General features: G+C 38.6%; 1 protein-coding gene across 1 annotated transcript; it reads left to right on the plus strand.

Annotated features, from left to right (window-relative positions):
- The first annotated feature begins 213 nt into the window (after positions 1-213).
- Positions 214-2,157, plus strand: LOC145537609 (heat shock transcription factor, Y-linked-like). The gene is made up of 2 exons (XM_081568305.1): positions 214-866; positions 1,298-2,157. Exons 1-2 carry the CDS (start codon positions 354-356, stop codon positions 2,027-2,029), a joined length of 1,245 nt encoding a protein of 414 aa, XP_081424431.1. The 5' UTR covers positions 214-353; the 3' UTR covers positions 2,030-2,157.
- Positions 2,158-22,981: the final 20,824 nt, after the last annotated feature.

Here is a 22,981-nt window from a genome sequence, read left to right on the forward strand (position 1 = left end):
TAGACTTATTGATGTGATTTTTCTGTGTAAAAATTCTTTAGCAATGACATTTTGCAGGTTTCATGTTTTTGGTTACTGTTTATGCAAGCAGCCTTTATTTTAAGTTGATGTAGAAGTAAACACTGGTTGAACATTGCCCTTCAATTGCTAGAAGACCAGTGACTTTATGATGTCAGCGCTACTCTTCAATTGCTAGGAGACCAGTGACTTTGTGATGTCACAGCTTTTTGACTTTGAGAACCATGCTGATGGTCTTGAGAGTTTATCTCTGTACGCCAGCCAAGCAGCATTTGAAGTTGGAGTGTGTAAAGTCAGACAAATGAGAAAAGTATCTGAAGAAAGATCTCTCTGAGATGGCACACATTCCTTCAGAAATTCAAGATGTGCCTCGTAAAGATGTATCAAGTGGTTCCAAAACCTCCATTGGATCGTCTTCGTGTGTTTACACACTTACTGGGGACTCAGTTTTGAGATCTATGATTGAAGAATATGCTTTCCAGGCTTTGTCTAAGGAAGCTGGGATAAAAAGGCCACACTACACATTTTCTGTCTCTGAAAGAAATGAGTGGAATGATTTTCTTTCCCTCACTTTTCCACAAAAACTCTGGGCTATAGTTGAAAGTGATCAGTGTGAATCTATTTGGTGGGATGAGAGTGGCACTTCTATAGTGATCAACGAAGAACTCTTCAAGAAAGAAGTCTTGGAAAGAAAGGCCCCTTTCAGAATATTTGAAACTGATAGTATGAAAAGTTTAGTTAGCCAGCTTAAACTTTATGGGTTTAGTAAAAAGCGACAAACTTTTCAAAGATCTGCTTCACTCCCTGACTTTCTGGAAGAAGAAAACAATGTCTCTGTTTTGAGCAAGGTAATCCAAAATTTCCACTTACTGTCAATATGTAAGATTAAATCATGTGACTTAGAAAGCACGTTCACATATGTAGCTAAAACCGAATTTAAAATTGAGATAGCAAACTGTTGAACACGTTTTATTTTTTGAAGTTGAGAACAGCCAGAGGTTAAAATATTTGATACTTAATACACTCTCCTAGCAACTTGAAATCAGATACATGTCCTCAAGCTACTTTAAGTGGTATTTACTGTATATATACAACATATTTTTTAGTTGAGGAGCATACTTGTTTCTAACATATAAGGTGTTAAAACTACTAATGTAGGTGTTGTCTTTGATTCTATTTAATTAGCATCATTAAAGGAATACACTTTTATAGTTTAACTTTGCTTGTCAGTTTTACCTTAGTTTATAAAAAACTAAATAATTGTATCCTTTGATTTTAGTTACAGATCTACCATAATCCAAATTTCAAAAGAGACTATCCCCAACTTTCAGGAAGAATGAAAAGAAGAGTTGGGATTAGCAATGTGTTTCCGAAATCTTCACTAGTTCCAGATTACGAGAAGAAGCATGTTAAAGCAAGGGTCAACACAGATGATCGTAACTCTGGTTTTCATGCTCAAACTAGTGGAGAGAGTCCATTTTCAGCTTCCACCAGTTTAAGTGTGCCTTTCCCACAAAAGACTTATACCAGCCAGATAGTCCCTAAAACAAGCGCCCTACTTCCGCGTGACTTTCCTTCCCCATCAATATCAGTTAGACAAAGAGAACAGAACGTGGTAGATCAACCTGCTGTTTTAAACCAGTTGAGCATTTTTAATTGGCACTTCCATAGCACCTACACTCAAGCAAATGGCCACGTTGAGGACTTTGCTACTACCGCTACATCTACTCCTCAGAACCACATCGTATCTCCATTATGGAGCAGTTCTTTTGGACTGATGGTGGAGCCTTCTACATTTCCAGACAGGTATAGCGATATGTCAGCCCATGACAGTCCTCTTCCTAACCAGCAACAGAGAGGCAACTCAAGGTCCCCAGTGCCAACGATCGCTTATACACCCACCTCCTCTCTTTCAAGTCAATTCATCAACGATATTCCTTATGTGAAAACCATGCTAATTAAAACTGACCTATCAAATAAGTATCAGCTTATGGAACCTAATGAAGATTAAAATTTACGTTGGGAGATGTCAACAAATACCCACAATTCTTGTATTTGAACAATAATGTTACACGTTCCTCTGCACAGTTTTGTTTTCTATTTTGAAACAATGAAGAGTAAATTAAGGCTTTATTTCAATGTCTGGCTATTTCTCTGCACTCTTTTATAAACTCTTCAGTTCAAGAAAACATCCGTTAGGCATCCTAGGTAAATGGCACCTAGCCTATTGTTTCTAAGCAAGAAAATGAGAACAAAGGGAAAAGAGGTAATGGATGTAAAGTGATTTTGGAAATCATCCCTGCTGAAATGAATGGGTGTCTAAATGAGGATGGTACGGGTGAAGGAACACATACAAATAAAATCAAAACAAGTGCACCTACACAGTACGAACCTTAGTGCGTTCACAGTTACATGATATTCTATTACGTATCGGTAGAGTCTTAAGATAGAGAAGGAAATGGTGCCCCGCTCCAGTATTCTTGCCTGGAGAATTCCGTGGAAAGGGGCTCCTGGTGGGCTGCTGTCCATAGGGTCGCACAGAGTTGCACACAACTGAAGTGACTTAGCAGCAGCAGAGTCTTAAGACATTAGACAGGAGATTGTCTTCATTCTAGAAATTCATTTCATACTTGAAAATATAAATATTGTAGCCTGTCCAAAATTAGGAGAACCGTTATACCATCACTGTGATACCAACGATTACAGGACATAATCAGTGACTGGACCATGGCCAGCACAAGATAGGTATTTTACAAGTGGTACTGTATAGGGTCATTTTAGCTCTGCTCTCCTTAAGGCGTACCTTTATTTCCTGCCACCATGATTCTACCCTATATTTCCTAATGCATATTTAGATTTTGCTTATCTGTTCCCTCAGAGACAAAATAAATTCCTCTGGTGATTGCAGCACCTCAGGATGGTTAACAAGTTCTTTGAAGACATGATATTTGTTTTCCGTAGTAGTTTCAGTACCATTCTCTTACACCGTGCTTCTGGAGCTACAATCACACACACTGCTTTCAGATGTGCTAAGCCCCTTCTCACAACTTTGCCTCAACTCTTTCTTGGGGTTGGAAGGAACCTCTGTTCACCCTCCTACCAAGGTGAGCACGGATATCAGGTCTTCAATGTGTTTGGGGTCTACCCTCTTTTCTTTGTGTATCTTTCACATCAGCTAAAACGTGTACTTACTGAATTATCAACAAGGAAATGTAATCACGAATCAAATGCTATATACATTACTCAACAACATCCTATAACCTGCACTATTATCATAATTGACCTTTCCTACTTACTGAGAATCTTTTCCCGGTTGATAAATATATATCTTATATGTCCATGAATGTCATATGTGGGAATTCAAATTATAAAATGATTGCTGCTCTCATGAAGTTTACAGTCTATAACAACCCATACTAGTCATGTTGTTTCAGGCCCCAGTTCCCTAAAATTCAGTAGTAGTTATAGAGATATTTATGAAAAAAACAAACAAACAAAAAAGAATCATTCATTTTAATTCTCTAGAAAAGTCATGGAGTAAGGAGGGATCAAAATCAATGGCTGATCCTTCACATAGTTCACAATGAAAGAAGATGAGCAGAGTGTCTGCCAGTTGGACCCCCCAGACTGTCATGAACACTACCGAGAAATCTTGGCAATCTCCACTTTGTGGCCATTTCTTTAGACAGTAGTAGCAATATTAAGTCATGGCCCTGTTTTGGTATGGTAACCCACATAGGACAACACCAAGTTAAGTTCACCGTTCTCATGTTTGGGGCTAATGCAGAGTGAAAGCTGTGGGCTATTTGTGTAGATAAGGGAGGTGTCCAAACAGCACACGCTTTTTCTTTCACTGAAAACTTTCATTAAATTTGGCTGAGAAAACTATACTTTAGAGAGGTAAGCATTTTGCAGCAATTGTAAGAGTTATTGAATTCGGTGTCCTTAGTTATCATTTCAAGCGCAAAGTCCAATGGTCTGGTTTTCGATTTCAGGCATCTTACTATGGAGCTAAATTTGCATGCTTTGAGAAATAGCACCTTAAAAGCAATCACATCTTCTATTTCATTGCCGTGTACTGATTATTCCTGCTCACTCCCTTTGATCTTCTTTTCCTGTTCTGCTTTGAGGGGCAGGTCCTTCTCAAAAAGAATAGGATTAATTCCCTTAGTGCTCTTGTGGTAACTTGGAAAAGGCATGGATAAGGACATGCAATATATTATGTGGGAAAGCTACTGTTTTTGTTCCCTCCTGAAAACATAGTATTAAATTGTACTTCAATTGTCCTACCACGGGAAGCCTGGTTACATGATGCATTACCTTGGTGATCAATTCCCATATGGCTTTAACATATCAGTACCTTTAATTCTCAAAAGCTTATAGAGAAAGTATCTCAATACAGTAGAGAAATATTATACATGAATTCAGTGTTCTTTCCCGTACTTATTTATTTTATAATTTGTGCCTAAAATAGTAAAAGTGAGAACAAAAATTCAAGTGAGTTAACGCAGTGAGTTAAACACAGAAGATTGAGACAAGAGGTAGAAAAATTGATGGGAGAAGATCAGAGGATGAAATTGGGTGCTTATAATGGAACAAGCAAATGTGTAACTGCAGGGCCTAAATAGCTCAATATGACTTCACTATTGTTACCCTACAAATTATTTTCATTTTAGCAAATCACAGAATAGTCTTACATGCAAAGTACTTTAAGATCCCATGGAATGCACAACAAAGGTATATCTTTTAAAGCATTCTGATTTAAAATGTCGCTAGAGACATATCATTCAAGTAGAAAATGATTTCCAAAATTAAGCCTAGAGACAAGTATCAGAGAAACTTTGGGAAGTTCATAGGTGTCCTCCAGTGAGTCCTTGGGTTTTCTTTTCTTTTTGTAATTGTGTTTAAGCATACAAGATCGTGACTGTGATTGTGTGTGTGTGCATCAGATTAAGAATGTGTTTGTGAGTGTATGTCTGGGCTCTCTTTTGGACTTTTATGTTAGAAATTTCAGCTGAAGAAATAGTTCATTCAAAAATACAGCCAGGCACAAATTAAACTGCCCATTCAAAACTCTTCTTTCTCTTTTCAAAGTGCAAGACAAACGGATGCGTCAAAAGTTGAAAGCATTTCAATAATAACCAAGCTCCTCCGCCCAAACATAGTTAAAAACTATGGTACTCTCCCAATCAACCCAGCAAAAGATGCGTGGGACCTTAGGTATCTATGATGTCTGGCAATAACAAAACACCCACCCTCTAATACGGCAGTACTCAAGAAGGCCATGTAGAGGCCTGGAGTTTCAACCAGGCCTTCCTGTAATAGGATACGACCTTCCTATAGGAGGCTGCACACTCACCAGTAATGAACACTCTTAGGCATCAAATGAAACTAAGGACGAAACCTGGAATTCTCTTCCCACATGGTGGAAGTCCCCTTCCCCCTTCCCAAGTGGATGTGATAGACAGTTAAAATAAAAGGAAGTTATAACATGGCTGACATTCTCCTTACGTAATACCTGAAATGTCCAAGCCCCACCACACTACTAAGCAGCTGACTATACAGGTCTTCTGGTCTCAAATCTGTGTGACAATCATCACATGAGAATTTTATGAATATTTGAGATGCATTGATAGTGCGGATCTGTAAAGCTAAACGTCTTTGAGATCTGACTCAAATAGGAAAACTGTGTACTCCCTGTCTTCAGTTTTATGGGGATTTCACATGCATTCACACACTTCCACAATGCTCAACCTTCATCTGAAGACAAGAGGAATGGTCTATTCACAGAGAAGGCCAGCGGTAAAGTCAAAATGGATCCAGTTTCCTGCCTACATCCCTGCTCAGTAATGTAACCGCTTGTAAGCATTCCTAAGGGCGACTAGGATACACAAGTCAAAGATGCTTCTCCCAGGATTACAGAGTTGGATTGAGAACTGTAAGTTTGTTTACCTCTCATCCCATTCTTAAGATCACAAACCATAACTGTTAACCCATCAGAAGATGGGCAGCTCTAGCACATATTTAGAGACAATGCCTGCTTCTGCCTAAGACCAAGGTTGTAGATCCAAGTGGCATATAGGGTAGGTTTCCATGTCAGGATACCACATGACTCCCCAGGGATTCTCCTTCTCTGGAAAGCTCTCAAGAGATGTTGTGAGAAGAATATTTTGAGGGTGGAAAACAAGGAAACCGACAAGAGTTGTGTTCTTTCTAATTGTCCTCAGTCTCACTTTTCATCCCATGTATAATGACAAAGTCTCCCAAGCACTGCCAATACCAATTTGTTGATGTTCTTCAGCCACTCAGTCTTGTCTGACTCTTTGTGACTCCATGTACAGCAAGAACCCTGGGTTCCCCTGCCTTTCAAATCACCAGTTTACTCAAACCCATGACTTTTGAGTCAGTGATGCTTTGCAGCCATCTCACCCTCTGGCATTCCCTTCTCGTCCTTCCCTCAATCTTTCCCAGCATCAGTTTCTTCCCAGTGATTTCACTCTAGGCCCTAGATGGTCAATATATTGGCTCTTCATGGTCAGCATCAGAACTTCCGTGAATAGTCTGAGTTGAACTCCTTCATGCTTGGCTAGTTTGAACTCCATGCTCGCAACGGAACTCTCACACATCTTCTCCAGACCCACTACTGCAAAGCATCGATATTTTGGCACTCAGTTCCTGGGGTCCTGCTCATTCCGCCATACGTTACTCCTGAAAATCAACTTTGCCCATTCGGATCTTTTTCAGTAATCACTCAGCTTATTAACATGGTGTCTAGATTGGTCGTAGCTTTTCATCCAAGTGGCAAGTGCCTTTTCATTTCGTGGCTGAAGTCACTCCCCGCAGTGATATCAGAGGTCAAGAAAGTGAAACCTGTCACTGAGTCAATTGTATCCTATTGCTAGATCTCAAAATGTTTGGGCCACATTCCATGGTCTTATTTTTAGTGTTCATTGGTTTGTGTTTAGATTGAGTTTTAATCCAGCTTTTCCTGTCACCTCATCAGAAGGCTCTTTAGTCCCTAGTGTTTTTCAGCCATTTGTGTGTTGTCATCTTATAACTAAGGTTATTCACACTTCTCACAGTAATTCTGTTTCCAGCTTCAAATTCTTTCAGCAAGTTATTGTCCATGGTATACTCTGCACAGAAGTCAAATAAGCTGGGTGACAATATATAGCCTCGATGTATTTCCTTCCCTATTTTGTACCAGTCCGTTGTTCCTTCTCCAGTTCCAACTGTTGTTACTTGACCTGCATGCACCTTTCCCAGGAAACAGGTATGGTGGTCTTATATTCTTATCTCTTTAAGAATTTTCCACAGTTTGTTGTGACCCACACAGTCTAAGGGCTTCCCCTGTGATTCAGATGGTAAAGCATCTGCCTGCAATGGGGGAGGCCCAAGTTCGATCGCCGGGTCTGGAAGATCCCCTGGAGAAAGAAATGGTAGGCTACAGTCCATGGGGTCGCAAAGAGTCAGACACAAATGAATGACCTCACTTTCACATGCAGTCTAAGCCATTAACAGAGACAATAAAGGAGATGTAAATGACTTTATGAAACACCCTTGTTTTTTCTCTGATCCAGACTCCAATTAAGGTTTACCTATTAAGATTAAATGACTAACTACACCTGCCTGCTCGCTCTCTCTCTGTTTCAAGTTGTTGCTGCTACTGCTGCTAAGTCGCTTCAGTCGTGTCCGACCCTGTGCGACCCCAGAGACGGCAGCGTACCGGGCTCCTCCGTCCCTGGGATTCTGCAGGCAAGAACACTGGAGTGGGTTGCCATTTCCTTCTCCAATACATTTAAGTGAAAATCGAAAGTGAAGTCACCCAGTTGTGTCCGACTCTTCACGACCCCATGGACTGAAGCCTACCAGGCTCCTACGCCCATGGGATCTTCCAGGCAAGAGTACTGGAGTGAGATGCCATTGCCTTCTCCATTTTTCAAGCTATCATCTACCAACTGTTACATTCCTGGGCACTTGCCATCTTCTTGTGGGCTCTCCTGGTGGCTCAGTTGGCAAAGCAACTGCCTGCAATCTGGAGACCTGGGTTCACTCCCTGGGTCGCGAAGATCTCCTGCAGAAGGAAATGGGAACCCACACCAGTACGCTTGCCTGGAAAGTTAGTATTAAATTATGACCATGCCCATCTCTGACCTTTGACACCCACTTGAAACAGTTAAGTTTCCAGAGCAGAAATAAGGAATCTGTGCTCCGGGAAAATGTCGGGACAATTTGACAAATAGCTAGATATTTTCAGGAACGGACTTTTTGAGCCCAATATCTGTATCATCTTTTATCTGGAAAGGAACTATGTTTCCTCAAACTGATGACAACTCCTCATTAGCAGAAATTTCAGGAAAAATAACTCGGCTTATCTGCATGTTCGAAGTCAATGTTGTACCAGTTATGTGTGTATGCACGAAAGCTCCCATTAAACAGATAAATTTACATCAACTAAAGTTTGTTGCTTTACTGGCATGCATAAATGAATTACAGAGCCTGCCTAGAAAGAAAATCAGAAGTTCTGATTGGGCAGATAATAAGAAGACGTTGAGAGCAACTCTCTTCATGGGGGCATCACAAATAATACTTCTATAAAGGCAACAGTTCCCCGAGCGCATCCAATGAATATTAGCAGAAGACCTTGCTCAACTATATGGGAACAAGACATAACTGGGAAGAATGGAAGGAAGATGGGAGAAGGAGGATGAGAGGAAGAGAACCAAACCTGTGTCTTGTGGTGGGAGATGGAGAAGCAGGGGATAGATTGAGGATTCAGGTAAGTCACCTCAGTAAACTTAAATTACTTTTGACTGAAAGGAAGCAAGGTGAAGAAGCTGATGAAATATAGCTTGTCTAGAGTGAGAATCAAACAGAGAATGTGTGGTGTGGTCCTACATGTCCCAAACGGCCATGCAGGTCAACCAGTGTTCATAGGGCCTGGAAGATGAAACATGGGGTTAGAAAGCCAACCTGGGAGTGAAGTGCGTTTGACTGCGTAGAGATGGAGTGATGGATCTGGGATGTCAAAGTGCATAGGAAGGAATGCTTTTTGAAAAATCCCAAACTGACAGAGAAGCGGGACCTTAGGGTTCAGTCACACGGAGGAGGTAACACCATTGAATCCTCCCCCTCCCCACCCCCACCCTTTCCCACAAGCTGAGACCTACTATCAGGCAATAGAAAACAACTAGCTAGAACTAACACTCATGCTTCTGCCACCACAGGCTAGAAAACGATCCCAGTAAGGCCATAAATTTTCTGCCTGTGGTTGCAGACTCTTTGTCTATGGCATACAAAAGGGACAATAGATTTCCAATGAATGAAAATATTCAGGCTCTGGCAGCACTAAAAGCAAATAGGAGTTATCCCAGATTAGAGTCTGACCTGTCCCTACTGAAGATCCAAAGTTATTTCTGCCCTCGTTTGGGCACGCTTTCTCAAGAGGTGGAGCTGTGCTGTGGCTCATGTTCAGGACCAGAACACTTACAGCAGGGACTCTAATAACATTCATTATACTGACCATGTTTTGCTACGCTGTGTGGCTGGTTCACTCGTTTTCTCACTTGTAGGCTTTCTCATTATTCTTGATTATTTACTGTTTTAAGATTGTTTACATCACATATTTGTTTTTTTTCATTTTTTTAATAAATTTATTTATTTTAGTTGGGGGCTAATTACTTTACAATATTGTAATAGTTTTTGCCATACATTGACATGAATCAGCCATGGGTTTACATGTGTTCCCCTTCCTGGACCGCCCACCCACCTCACTCCCCATCCCATCCCTCTGGGTCATCCCATTGCCCTGGCCATGAGCCCTTGTCTCATGCATCAAACATGGAATGGTGTTCTGTTTCACATATGATAATATACATGTTTCAATGCTATTCTCCCAGAACGTCCCACCCTCACCTTCTCCCTAAGAGTCCATAAAATTGTTCTATGCATCTATGTCTCTTATTCTGTCTCGCATATTGGGTTATCGTTACCATCTTTCAAATTCCATATCATTTCACACCAGTCAGAATGACTGCGATCCAAAAGTCTGCAAGCAATAAATGCTGGAGAGGGTGTGGAGAAAAGGGAACCCTCTTACACTGTTGGTGGGAATGCAAACTAGTACAGCCACTATGGAGAACAGTGTGGAGATTCCTTAAAATACTGGGAATAGAACTGCCATATGACCCAGCAATCCCACTGCTGGGCATATACACCGAGGAAACCAGAATTGAAAGAGACGCGTGTACCCCAATGTTCATCTCAGCACTGTTTACAATAGCCAGGACATGGAAGCAACCTAGATGTCCATCAGCAGACGAATGGATAAGGAAGCTGTGGTACATATACACAATGGAATATTACCCAGCCATTAAAAAAAATACATTTGAATCGGTTCTACTGAGATGGATGAAACTGGAGCCCATTATACAGAGTGAAGTAACCCAGAAAGAAAAACAACAATACAGTATACTAATGCATATATTTATTTTTTGTATGTATATAACATGTACTTTGTTTTCCTGCTTTCTGTGCCTTTTGTTGATGTCGTTTCTTGTCATGTTTGTTTTAATAGGTATATATTTCTATGTTAACTGTGATGTTCTGATGTTCTGTGGGAAAGTTCTTGTCAGTTTTGTCAGATTTCTTTCTTTATTTTTTACGTGGCACTCTGCTCTAGTGTTGTTTTATGTCTTGCAAGTTATTCGCTTAGTTGTATTACTGGTTCTGTGTTCTTCCCTATTGTGATTTTTGCTTGTGTTATTTTCTTTTTTTATTATTATTATTTTTTTCTTTGATTTTGGTTTCTTACAATTTGTCTGACTTCCTTTGTTTCCTCTGTCTAATCTTTTACTATGTGATCTTGGTTCTCTGACCAGAAGTTGGGCCTGTTCTTCTAGAGTTTCAGCACCATATCGAAGACCATAGAGTACCAGAGAATTCCTGGTTCCAGCGAGTATTAATTGGTGAGAGTGTCTATGAAGGCTTCCATCGCAAACTAAGAACCAATTCCACTCAAAAGGCTATATTATCCAGAGCTGATGCCTCATGCCACACAAAAAAGCAGAACAGAAACACAAGCCATATCATCCACAGATGAATTGCCTAAAGTCAGACTAAACCTGTACATACCTGCAAAAGATACCACCGTGAGAGAGAGAAGTGTCAGCTGTGGAATATAGATGCCAGAGAATATAGTTGCCAGTCCCTCCCCCTCCAAGGACACAGAAACCACTGCACCAAACTTATCCAGTCAGGGTGCATTTGGAAGCAAGAACTGCAACCCTGCACCCTGGGAAGAAGAGACCATTAACATAGTAAGATAAACAAATGTGAAGAAAGTCAAGTACGTTGCAGGCAAAGAAACAATGTTAAAACACATGAGACATAATTAAAGAGGAAATAGGAATTGTCACTGAAAAAGAATTGAGAGGAACGATAGTAAAGATGATCAAACATCTCAGAAAATAAATGTAAATCATGCAAGAAACATTTAAGAAGGGTGTGTGAATGATAGCACAATAACTGCTGTATGTGTGCTGTAGGCTCATCCATGCCTTTGTACAGCAGAAGCCAGAACAACATTGGAAAATAATTATCTTCCAAATTAAAAACGAAGTAGTAAAAGAAAAACAGACTTTAAATAACACAACAGACCTGGCAATTCAACTGAAACTTAAGTAGATTTCTTCGAAAAACCAGCAGAAGGCAGTTCCTTTTCAAGGGCAAATGAAATATGTCCGGATAAATCAGAAACCGGATCACAAATCAGGCCTTCGCAAATTTAAGTTAATCAAAATGTTATCAAGCTTTTTTTTTTTTTTTTACTGCAATATATGTTACGATTTTAATGTCAGTCATGGTGTGTGGTGGGGACAAAACAAAAAAAAACAAACAAAAATATAAATAACAAAGACAAAACAAACAAACAAACAAACACCTGAATACATTCAGTCTCATGCATATACCTCTTCATGGCCAAGAAATACACGAAAAATCAGACAGAAAAAAAAAATATATATATATGTATATATATATATTCATAGAAACAAATGACAATAAAATTGCGATTCCATAAAACCTATGAAACAGGATAAAACACTAAAAGAGTAAATATTATAATAAAGGAATGTCTCAAGTAATCAACCTAACAGTACAACTGAGACAATTAGAGAAAGAAGAAGAAACAGAAAACCCAAATTAGTTTTGGGAAAAAAAAAAAGTCACTGAGACTAGAACAGGAAAACAAGAGAAAAAATGTAAACAATAGCAAAGATCAATAATGCTAAAAGGGAGCTCTTGGAGAGCATAAAGAAAATACATAAATCATGAGCCAGACTCATCAACAAAAAAAGGGAGAACACTCTAATCAATAAAGTTAGACATGAGAAAGGAGACATTATAACCAATACCACAGAAACATCAAAGGATCATAAGAGACTACAACAAACAAGTTTAAGCCAATAAAATGTAGAATCTGGAAGCCACAGACTAATTCTTCGGAACTCAAGTAAGATGAAACATAAAATATTAACAAGCATTACAAGCTCTAATATTGAAACTGTTACAAAAAATTTTCCAGTTAACAAACTCAAGGTCCAGATGGTGTCACAGATAAATTTTATGAACCATTAAGAGAAATGTTAACACATACACTTCTAAAACTCTTCCAAAATACTACAGTGGTAGGAAAATGCACAAACTCATCCTACGAGTACAGCATCACCCTGATAGAAGACCCAGAGGTAACACAGAAAAGGAAAATTATAGGCCACTATCACACAGTTGAACATAGATGCAAACATCCTCAACAAAATACTCCCAAGAAGAATCCAACAGCACATTAAAAATATCCAATAGCTTAATTAAGTAAGGTTTTCCCCAATATGCAAACATCCTCCAGGATCTGCGTATCAGTCCATCAGATACACCATAACAAATTGAAGGATTAAAACCATATGATCACCTCAATCAGTTCAGTTCAGTTCAGTTCAGTTCAGTCCCTAGTCGTGTCCGACTCTTTACAACACCGTGAATTGCAGCAGGCCAGGCCTCTCTGTCCTTCTCCAAATCCCGAATTCTACCCAAACCCTTGTCCATCGAGTCAGTGATGCCATCCAACCATCTCATCCTCTGTCGTCCACTTCTCCTCCTACCCAGCATTAGGGTCTTGTCCAATGAGCCAACCCTTCGCATGAGGTGGCCAAAGTATTGGAGTTTCAGCTTCAACATCTGTCCTTCCAATGAACACCCAGGACTGATCTCCTTTAGGATGGATTGATTGGTTCTCCTTGTAGTCCAAGGGACTCTCAAGAGTCTTCTCCAACACCACAGTTCAAAAGCATCAATTCTGCGGTGCTCAGCTTTCTTCACCATCCAACTTTCACATCCCTACATGACCACTGGAAAAACCATAGCCTTGACTAAATGAACCTTTGTTGTCAAAGTAATGTCTCTCCTTTTTAAATATGCTATACATGTTGGTCATAACCTTCCTTCCAAGGAGTAAGCTTCTTTTAATTTCATGGCTGCAATCACCATCAGCAGTGTTTTTGAAACCCCCCAAAATAAAGTCTGACACTGTTTTCACTGTTTCCCCATCTATTTCCCATGAAATGATTGGACCAGATGCTATGATCTTCGTTTTCTGAACGTTTAGCTTTAAGCCACCTTTTTCTCTCTCCTCTTTCACTGTCACGAAGAGGCTTTTTAGTTCTTCTTCACTTTCTGCTATAAGGGTGGTGTCATCTGCATATATGGGATTATTGATATTTTTCCCAGTAATCTTGATTCCAGCTTGTGTTTCTTCCAGCCCAGCGTTTCTCATGATGTACTCTGCAGAGAAGTTAAATAAGCAGGAAGACAATATACAGCCTTGACGTACTCCTTTTCCTATTTGGAACCAGTCTGTTGTTCCATGTCCAGTTCTAACTGTTGCTTCCTGACCTGCATACAGGTTTCTCAAGAAACAGGTCAGATGGTCTGGTATGCCCATCTCTTTCAGAATTGTCCACAGTTTATTGTGTTCCACGCAGTCAAAGGCTTTTGCATTGACAATAAAGCAGAAATAGATGTTTTTCTGGAACTCTGTTGCTTTTTTGATGATCCAGTGCATGTTGGCAATTTGATCTCTGGTTCCTCTGCCTTTTCTAAAACCAGCCTGAACACCTGGAAGTTCACTGTTCACATATTGCTGAAGCCTGGTTTGGAGAATTTGAGCACTACTTTACTAGCATGTGAGATGAGTGCAACTGTACAGTAGTGTGAGCAATCTGTGGCATTACCTTTCTTTGGGATTGGAACAAAAACTGAACTTTTCCAGTCCTGTGGCCACTGCTGTGTTTTCCAAGTTTGCTGGCATATTGAGTGTAGCACTTTCACAGCATCATCTTTCAGGATTTGAAATAGCTCAACTGGAATTCCATCACCTCCACTAGCTTTGTTCATAGGGATGTTTTCTAAGGCCCACTTGACTTCACATTCCAGGATGCCTGGCTCTAGGTGAGTGATCACATCATCGTGGTTATCTGGGTCGTGAAGATCTTTTTTGTACAGTTATTCTGTGTATTCTTGCCACCTCTTCTTAATATCTTCTGTTTCTGTTAGGTCCATACAATTTCTGTCCTTTATTGAGCCCATCTTTGCATGAAATGTTCCCTTGGGATCTCTAATTTTCTTGATGCCATCTCTAGTTTTTCCCAATATGTTGTTTTCCTCTATTTCTTTGCATTGATCACGGAGGACGGCTTTCTTATCTCTCCTTGCTATTCTTTGGAATTACTTTATTTCATTTCTATGAACTACTATCTCCTTTCTAAAAAATGAAAATGTATCTTTTCAAATTTTATATATACTATCTTTGAAAATGATTTTGGATCCATAAGTTTTACAATATTTAGAGGAGTCTAATCTCTATTATAGGTTTTTAATTTTGCTTGTTGAAATGTGTTAGGAATCTAATATTTGGAATCTATTTTCACTTAGGGATTTAACTCCTGAGTCGTCTGTCTCTCCTATTTTGACTTTTCCTTTTCTCCTCCTAGGCACCTACATCTCCCACGTCTATTTTTTCTTCTCTTCATGACTCTGAATCCCTTTGGCTCTTTCTGGGTGTGGAGAGCTGTTTAACAATTAAGCTTGGGGTTTGATCTTTTGTGCTGTGTGGATGTAGAATTCTTGATGTTAGTGTAACAGGGAACTGAAAGCTAAGATGAAGATATCAATTCCAGAACTGTGTTCATCGTCAGACCCCTGTTACCAAGGAACATTAAGAGACAATCACACACCCAAAAGTATCCATGCCTACATGGAAACCAAAATAAATACACAAGCCAGCAAGTTCAATGCAAGAGATCCCACACCTAATCTCCAGGAAAGCAGGAACAGAACAATGAATATTAAAAACTGGGGGGCTTCCCTGGTGGCTCAGAGAATAAAGCATCTGCCTGCAATGCAGGAGACCTGGGTTTGATCCCCAAGTGGGGAAGATCCCCTGGAGAAGGAAATGGCAACCCATTCCAGTACTCTAAAAAACTGGGCTGTCCAAAGCCATACCAAACACAAAGAGAACCAAAACACATTATTGAACGTCTCATTGCAGTCCAGAGAGAGGAGATACAGCTCCACTCACCAGAGCACAGACACGCATTTCCCAATTCATTAAATATTGACAAGTCACTGGGGCCAACCCCAAACACAGCAGCAGACTGCACAACAACGAGTAGCCAAAACCCTCCAGCCTGCAGAAAAGGGACCCTGACCACAGCAATCTAAGCAGAATGAAAGAATGAAAAATATGCAGAAGGTGAAGGTCCATGATAAAGCACCACCAAACCAAAAGAAACAAATAAAATAAATACATAAATAAATAAAAGAGAAGGAATTCTTCCTGAAAAAAAAATCAGAATAATAATTGTAAGGATGACCTAAAATCTGGAAAAACAAGTGGAGTTGCCTGTAAATACACTGAACACATGGATTGAGAAGATCTAAGAATATTTAACAAGGATACAGAAGAAATAAAGTATCAATCAGTAATCATCGAAGGAAACAGAGATTAAAACAAATACTCTGCAGGGAATGACAGTAGAAGAACAGAGAGCAGAAAGGACTAGCTAGATGGAAGGTAGAATGGTAGAAATCAATGAAATAGAGTGGGAAAAATGAAAGCAGTGAGGGAAATCTCTGAGACTTCTGGAACAATGTTAAATGTCCCACCATTAGATTCAGAGCTGTCTGGATGGAGAACATCAAAACAAATAAGCAAGAAAGAAAAATAACTGCTTTGAGGAAATTTTTGAGATAAAATTTGAAAACCTCCCTTAGATGGGGGAAAGATATTTCTCTATGTCCCAATATCCCAGAATATCTAAAAGATGATATACTCAACGTGAAACAATCCACAAGGCATATTTATTAAACTAAGAACAAGAAACACAAGAAGTAAACATCAAGGCCACAAGGGAAAATAAATAAATAACATACAGGTAGATTCACATAAGGATACCAGCTGCTCTTTCCTCTTCACACCAGGACAAAATAGTTTCACATACTTAAAGTGATGAAAGAGTCAAACCTAAATCTAATAAGGATGACATTCAGATATGAAGGATAAATCAACATTTGAACCAAAAGCTGTGAGAATTCATTACCACGAAACTGTTAAATCGGCCACTTACTTCATATATCATCAGGTTTGGAAAATTCATCATTGGCAACGAGTGTGGAATAGGTCAGTTTTAATTCCAATAACAAAGGACAATGCCAAAGTATGTTCAAACTACCATACAATTGTGCTTGTTTCATGTATTAGTAACATAATACTCAACATCCTCCAGCAGTACATGAACCAATAATTTGCAGATGTGCAACCTAGATTTGGAAAAGCTAGATGAACCAGACAAAAAAAATTCCAACATTCACTGGATCCTAGAGAAGGCAAGGAAATTTCAGGAAAAAAATTGCATCTGCCTCATTGACTGCACTAAAGCCATTGACTGTGGATCACAATGGACTGTGATTATTATCAGACCTTCTTAACATGAGAAATATGTACTTGGGTCAAGACACAAGAGCTTGAACCAGACATGGAACAATTGGCTAGTTCAAAACTGAGAAAGGAGTGTGCTTAAGCTTTAGATTCTGTTTATATGAAATATATATGCAGAGAATACTATACAAAATATCAGGCTGGATGGATCACAAACTGGAATCAAGGTAGCTGGCAGAAACCTCACCAATCTCAGATATAGACAGTACCACTCTAAAAAGAAAATTGAAGAGGGAGTAAACAGCCTCTTGAGTTTGAATGAGGAGGGTGAAATACCTTGCTGAAACTTAGACATTCAAAAAACTAAGATCACCGCATATTGTCCCATTACTACTTGGCAAAGAGAAGGGTGAAACCTGGAATCAGTGACAGACTTAATTTTCCTGGGCTCTAAAATCACTGTGAATGGTGACTGCAGTCATCAAATTAAAAGACACTTCCTTCTTGGAAGAAAAGCTATGTAAACCTAGATATTGCATTAAAAAGAAGAGACATTCACGTAACTAACAAAGTTCCCCACTTCATAAACCCCTATTGTTTATCCAGTAGTCATGTGCTGATGTGAGCGCTGGAGTGTAAAGAAGCCTGAGAGATGAAGAATTGATGCCTCCCAACTGTACTGCTGTAGAAGACCCTTAGGGGTCCCTTGAACTGCAAGCAGATGAAGCCAATCAATGTTAAGGGAGATTACCCCTGAGTATTCACTTGAAGGACTAATGATGAAGCTGAAACATCACCATTGTGGCCAACTGATGCAAAGAGCAAACTCACTGGAAAAGACCATGATGCTTGGAAAGACTGATGACAGGAGCAGAAGGGAGGAATAGAAGATGAGATGGTTGGACGGTATCAGCAATGCAATGGCCACATGTGTTTGAACAAACTCTGGGAGAGAGTGAAAGACAGGGAGGCCTTTTGTGCTACAGTCCATGGAGTCACAAAAGAGTTGGAGACAACATAGTGACTGAACAATGACAATCAAAGTCTCTAGAATTACTTCTTAAAATCACTCTAAAATATATTTAATTAAAGTAGTAACAAATAACCATTAATGTGGTATAATAGAAGATGGTGTAATTTTTTTTTAATATGACAACTATAGGCTCTGAAAGAGACAAATCTTAGAATTGAATACATTTTAAGAATGAGTTTGCAAGGAAAATTTTATCCAAGCAATAAACAATAAAGGGCCCTAGTGGCAATACTAATTGTAGACACATAGGTCTTTTAATTAAAAATGTTTTGAGACAAATGATATTAAACATGATTATACAATATTAATTATATATTTTGTCATATTACCTTTCATATTAATGATCCAATACAGCATATGCTCACCTCATCAAAGAGTTCCAGGTACCCGAATCAAACATTAAAAATGTTTGAATATTGTCTCAGCCTTTTGGCTATCATGAAGTGTAAAAATTGCAGATCTCTAGCCATAAGTATTTTTTTGAAATATTTTTGAACTGTGGTGTTGAAGAAGACTCTTGAGAGTCACTTGGACTACAACGAGATCCAATCAGTTCATCCTGAAGGAGATCAATCCTAGGTGTTCATTAGAAGGACAGATGTTGAAGCTGAAACTCCAATGATTTGACCACCTCATGCAAAGAGTTGATTCATTGGAAAAGTCCCTGATGCTGGGAAGGATTGGGGGCAGGAGGAGAAGGGGATGACAGAGGATGAGATGGCTGCATGGCATCACTGACTCGATGGTCATGAGTTGGGTAAACTCCGGGAGTTGGTGATAGACAGGGAAGCCTGGCGTGTTGTGATTCACGGGGTCGCAAAGAGTTGGATACGACTGAGTGGCTGAACTGAACTGAACTGAGCATTTAGATTAGTCCAAAAATAAATATCTAAATAACAGTAGAAGAACATAAGACCACTGAGGGAAGAGAAAATCTAAATGACCATATAAACCAAGAGGACTTAACACACTGAGCAGATCATTCCTTCTAACAAGAACAGAAGAATACACAACCCTCCCATGTTCAATTAGAATATTCTCCAGAATATTTTCGAGAATAGGTTTTACCTTAAGCCTTAAAATAGTCCTTAATAATTTAAATCATACAAAATATGTTTTCTGACATCCAATAAATGTAAATTGAAATCAGTAATGGGAAAAAAGTTGGAAATTGTATTGTGTGGAAAATTAAACCACATATCCCTAAGGGACCAAAGTTTGAAAGAATAAGTCACAGGGCAAATTAGAAAATACACTGTGGTGAATGAAAATGAAAACGCAACGTACCCACATCATCAGACACAACAGATATATATACACATTAAAATGGAAGCTCTGCAAACCTGAGAAGAAGCTAATATCTGCCTCCTACAGAAACTGGGGGGGGGGGGGGAATCAAAACTCACAGCAAGGAGAAAGAGGAAAACAATGAAGCCTAGTATGGGAATAAAATTATATACATATTTCAAAAACAGAGAAAAATCAACAAAAACAAAATAAATAAAATTGGAAGATATTAGGTAAACTGAGCAAACAAAATGAGAGAAGATCCAGTTATTGAAATGAGAATGAAAAAGATCCCATTGCAATGTAATCATACTAAATAAAGACACTTGTTAGGTAATATGGACACATATTTATGCCAGGAGAAGACTTAAGTTATGTGAAACAGTCGAATGGCTAAAAGAACAGAGTGATTAAAACAATTTTTAAAAACTGAAAATTCTGAATAGATTCATTAAATGGAGGTTGAATTCGAAATCATTAACCATAAATAAACATTTAGAATCAGATAATTTTTGATGTCTTATACTGATTAATTTTCTGAGCATGTCAATAACAATGTATGAAAGGCAGAAGTGTCCTATATATATTAGCAATCAGTGACAGTGATATTCATGCGCTAAGTTCCTACGCTCCTGTCTGACTCTCTTCGGCGCACAGCCTATCGCACATGGGTATCCCTCAATCCATCGGATTCTCGTGGTGCGTACACAAGAGTGGGTTTCCATGCCTTCCTCCAGAACATCTTCCCAAGCCAGGGATTGAAGCTGTGCCTCTTATGACTTCTGCATTAGAAGCTAGGTTGTTTATCACTAGTGACAACTGGAAAATAATTAGTGATAAATATATTTTATATATATATATACATATATATATACATACATACACATACATACTTATGTATATACACATATATAAATACAAACACACACACATATATATATACATATATCTATATTCATATGCCTATATATCTATATACATATATATATGTATTCTTAAGGTATAGGTATATACTTTTGCTGTTATAGGTATCAATGTATATTTCACTGTAAGTATTTACTACAGGTATGAACTTTTGCTGAATCCAATGATCTGGTATGTTGTGGTTTCTCTTTCATTTATCTCAGATTATTTTTCTAATTTCCCTTGTGACTCAGGCATTGACTCAACCATTCCTTAGAAATGCCTTCTAAAATATTCCACAAATGACACATTTGCAAAAATGTATGCCATTTTTGAGCTTTAGCTCCATGTCTTGGTAGTCAGAGAATATAGGTGGTACAATTTAAAATTTAATTGTTTTATGCCTTAATATTAAAGCTATGCTTGAGAATATTCTAGAGAATATTCAGATATACATAGATATATAACTACGTGTATACATACATATATATTTATCTATATATAGATATAGATATATACACGCACATATGAGTAGAGATGCATATATGCATAGTATACGTAAACATGTCTATGCGTATACATCAGTGAAGATATATATATATACACATATCTTTATATATATAAACATATGTGTTTGGAAAGCACCACAAACCTCCCCTGTTTACTCTTCCTTGATCGGGAAGAGTTTCTAGCCATGTTCTTGAAATTTTGATGTCCCTTTCTCTTTCCTATCTCGTTGGGACTTGCATTAACCTGTATTAACTCTTTTCTCATTATATTAAGGCCACTTTAGGTCCTGTTGAGGTAAAAGCCCACAGTCAGCTTGTCTTGGGGTATATGAATCTACTACAAACAGTAACATTTTCTGAGGGTGTAGAGAGTAGAGCACACTGTGAACTAAGTATGCTGTCAGCCTTATCAGTAACCAAAGGATGTTGCAGTCATCAAGTCATAAGCCATTGCAGCCATCCCTGAATGTGAGCCCTGAGAGGACTCTGGATGAAGTCAGGCCGCCCATCATCAAGCCTTCAATTACCACAGCTGCCACCAATTGTGCTGCCAGAAGTGACTCTGACACAGAAAAGAACAGGACACTGGCCCTAGTTATAGTGCCTATTGAAGAAATTATCTCAAGAAGCCCAGATTCCTGCATCTTGCCATAGGTAGAATCATGCTAAACCCATTAACTTGAGATGTCCAGTTTTCTTTAATTAACCACAATATATGAACATGCTGCCTCCATGATCATTGTGAAACTTTTATACACCCTGGCACTTCCATTCCCTCTTCAGAATGGTCTTTCAGAAATACTTGAGAAGTTGCTCCTCAGGAGTAAATCCTCCTCAGGACTAAAGTCTAGATGAATAAAACAAAATTCTCAAATTTTAGGCTATGCATTTTTCCCAGTCAGTCACACAGATTCCAGGATTTAAAAAAGAAGTGATCCTTGTACAGCATTTCAAACTTTCAAACTACATTTATAATTTCCTACTTAGGATAGTTCTGAATGTCAAAGGTTTACTATTGTGTACTAAAACATGAAGGAATTTGTGTTTCTATAAATTGTTGACATCATTTGGTAACCGCTCTTTCCTTTGAGAAACATTGCCAATCAAATGAAGTGAGGAACACTTATGTCTAGAGTCTGAGTTTATTCTGGCTAGGTTAGCTCTAAATTGTTAAGTTTTTGCTTTATGTTTTGTCTATACATACGAAAGCAGTCTTTGGTGCAGATTTTACTTGACATATGCACTGGTACACATTATACTTGACTTATGCACTGTGATGCATTTCTTGCTACTTGCCCAAGTTGGCCAAGGACTGACATCCATTTTCCAATTTAAGAAACAAGTTGAAATTGGAGTGTGATTGCTTTACAATGTCTGGTACTTTCTGCTGTACAACAATGTAAATCATCTATCAGTATATATGCATGAGCCTCCCTTTTGAGAAGCCCTCCCACCTGCTCTTAAGCCTCCTCTCCTACTCCACAATCCACTTCCCTAGGGCACCCCAGAGTCCTGAGGAGGAGCCTCTCACTGGCTAACTACTTCATACTTGGTATTATACATATGCCTGGGCATCTTGCTCGATCCATTCCACTATCTCCTTCCACTTCTGTGTCCAAGTCTGTTCTTTACCTCTGCATTTCTTTTCCCACCCTTCAAACAGATTCTTCAGAACCAGTTTTCTAGATTCCACATATATGCATTAATCTACAATATTGGACTTCCTCTTTCTGAATTACTTCACTCTGTATAATAGGCTCTAGATCCATCCATATCTCTAGAAATAATCCATTGTTTTTTTTTTCCTTTTTGTGCACGAGAAAGTTTCCATCCTGAGCATGTGCCATAACTTCTTTATCCATTCTTCAGTAAATGAACACCCAGATTGCTTACATAACTTGTCTACTGTAAATGGTATTGAAATGGATACTGGGATACACCTTTTTTCTTCAAAGGTGGTTTCATTTGGGTATATGTCTAATAATGTGATTTGGGGGTCATATGGTAGTTTTATTGCTAGTTTTCTAAAGAACTTTCATACTCTGCGGTATCATGTCAGTATTTATTTACATTCCTAACAATGCTGTGAAGGGTTCCCTTTCTTCCACATCATATCCTTCATTTATTGTTTTAAGATTTATATTTGTGTGTGTGTGTGTTTGTGTATATACTTGTTAATTTATAATATAATTATTTTTATGTAACATCTATATTATGAATGTATAGTATAGTGTAAACACA

Source organism: Giraffa tippelskirchi, chromosome Y (genome assembly GCF_054371585.1).
Source record: "Giraffa tippelskirchi isolate mGirTip1 chromosome Y, T2T-mGirTip1v1.2.pri, whole genome shotgun sequence".
Classification (NCBI taxonomy): domain Eukaryota; kingdom Metazoa; phylum Chordata; class Mammalia; order Artiodactyla; family Giraffidae; genus Giraffa; species Giraffa tippelskirchi.